This window comes from Suncus etruscus, chromosome 5, assembly GCF_024139225.1.
Source record: "Suncus etruscus isolate mSunEtr1 chromosome 5, mSunEtr1.pri.cur, whole genome shotgun sequence".
NCBI lineage: Eukaryota > Metazoa > Chordata > Mammalia > Eulipotyphla > Soricidae > Suncus > Suncus etruscus.
In genome coordinates this window covers 348046-350527 of record NC_064852.1, presented here as the reverse complement: position 1 = coordinate 350527, position 2482 = coordinate 348046, and the positions used below count along the sequence as shown (strand labels likewise).

The following is a 2482-nucleotide window of genomic DNA, read 5'->3' as shown; positions in this document are numbered from 1 at the left end:
GTGGACTAATTTTTGTTTTTGTTTTTGTTTTTGGGCTACACCCAGCACTGCTTAGGGATTATCTGGATCTGCACTCAGTGGTTACTCTTGGTGGTACTTGGGGGACCATAAGGGAAGCCGGGGATAGAACTTGGGCTGACTGCTTGCAAGGTAAGCGCCTTGCCTCCTGTCCTATAGCTCCAACTCTGGAAGCCAAGATTTTCTGTTGAACTTGATCCTTACTGAATCCTAATCAAGTCTCAATGGTTGCCCGTTACACACTCACAGAAGAGGTTACAACTCCATCTATGACTCAAACGAGTTATATTTTGAAATACAAGAATTTATTGTGGTAACACGAATCAGCAAAAATGGTATCAGAGACAGCATGAATAGACCAACACAGCTTCTGGTTAGAATTTCCTATACTTAGCAGCTTCCCCAAGCCCTTTTTCATGTTTTTGTTTCTCAGACTGTAGATAAAAGGATTTAGCATGGAGGACAGAACTGTGTAGACCATCATTGCCATTTGGGTACTAATAGTGTAGCTGGACAAGGGTTGTAAAATTTCATAGAAGATGCTTCCATAAAAGACTGTTACCACAGTCAAGTGGGAACCACAGGTAGAGAAGGTTTTGCATTTTCCAGCAGCTGAGGGGATCTTGAGAACTGCAATGAAGATTTGAATATAAGAGAAAACAATGCAAAGAAAAGGTGTCACCAAAGCAACAGGTCCTTCTGTTATTATCAACATTTCATTGATGAATTTGGAGGAGCAGGACAGTTTCAACAGAGCATCAATGTCACAGAAGAAGTGGCTGATCACATTAGAGTCACAGAGAGTGAGGTGATTCATCTGAAGTGTGTGTAGCAGGGAGTGGAGGAGAGAAAACAAGAATGAGAGGGTCACCAGCAGGACACAGTGATGGAGGCTCATGGTGGTGACATAGTGGAAGGGGTCACAGATGGCCACATAATGGTCATAGGCCATGACTGCCAGAAGGCAGCTGTCAGTGGTGCCCAAAACATAAATAAAATACATTTGTGTCACACATCCAGCATAGGAGATGGTCTTCTCCTTTGATAGAAAATTCACTAGCATCTTAGGGACTATGGTGGTGGTAAAGCCAATGTCAATGAAAGATAGAAAACTCAAGAAGAAATACATGGGAGTGTGAAGCTGAGCATCAGAGCGGATGGCCAGGATGATGAGCAGATTCCCAGTTATGGTGACCAGGTACGTGATGAGGAAGAGACTAAGAGCGGCTTCTGGTCTTGAGGTCTGGAGGAGTGTCCCAGGAGGATAAACTCAGGGACACTGCTGGTTTGATTGACTATTTCCATGATTCAGGAAGCACCTGAATTAGAGAAGGTGTAACACCAAAGCCCATCTTGCATAACAGTAATTATAAGCAAGCTAGCCAATTGTTTAACTCTAACCATTAATCTGAAAGTCTGCATTTATTTTAGTACCACAGTGCTTTATTGACTACAGTTTATTTTTAATATAGTTTGAAGTTGGGAAAAGAAATGCCTCTCATCTCCCCCACCCCATAGGATTGCTTTCTCTATGTGTATTTCTCTTTTATTACTTCATATAAGTGTCAACAGCATTTAATCACTGTCAAGGTATTTTCATTAAATCACTGTCAAGGTATTTTCATTAAAATTTTTGTTGTTGTTTTTGGGCCATACCCAGTGATGCCCAGGGTTCACTTCCATCTCTATGGTCAGGAATTACTCCAGGAAGGCTTGGGGGACCATATGGGATGCCCAGGATCCAATGCAGATCAGCTGTGTGCTGGGCAAATTCCTGACTCACTCTGACCTCATGTCATGGGTGTTTTTCTTATAGGGACTTTATTTAATCTGTGTGTTACTTCTGGCAAGATTGCTGTTTTGACATAATTATCCTTCTAATCCATGAGATGTGTTTCCATTTCCTCATGTTCTTTTCTTTTGGGGGGCGGGTCACCCAGCAGCACTCAGGGGTTACTCCTGGCTCTGTACTCAGAAGTCACTCCTGGCAGGCACGGGGGGACCATATGGGAAGCCAGGATTCGAACTAGCATCTGTTTGAATCAGCTGTATGCAAGGCAAATGCCCTACTGCTGTGCTATCTCTCCAACCCCTCATGTCCTCTTTTTATTTTATTTTTGTTATATATATTTTTTTTAATTTTTGGTGATGCCCGGGGCTTACTTCTGGCTCTGTGCTCAGAATCACTCCTGGAACTTCACAGGCAACCATATGGGATGTTTGGGATTAAACCTGGGTCAGGCACATGCTAAGCAAGCACCCTACCCACTTTTTAAATTGATTTTAGTGAAAATTTTTTTGATTTTTGTTTTGTAGTTTTCTTTGTATAAGTCTTTAATATCTTCTTTTTTTTTTACACTGATTCCTACTTGATTTTCAGTGGCACAATTATGAATGAGATTTATTCAACTTCTCTCTCTTCCTTTTCCTCATTTGCATGACTTTCTGTCTATTGAGTTTGTAG

General features: G+C 41.6%; 1 protein-coding gene across 1 annotated transcript; it reads right to left on the bottom strand.

The window, feature by feature from the left end:
- Positions 1-301: 301 nt before the first annotated feature.
- LOC126009373 (olfactory receptor 1L8-like) lies at positions 302-1323 on the bottom strand. The gene is given in 2 exon segments (XM_049773778.1): positions 302-1239; positions 1242-1323. Coding segments are annotated over 2 exon segments (1020 nt in total).
- Between the last annotated feature and the right edge of the window lie 1159 nt (positions 1324-2482).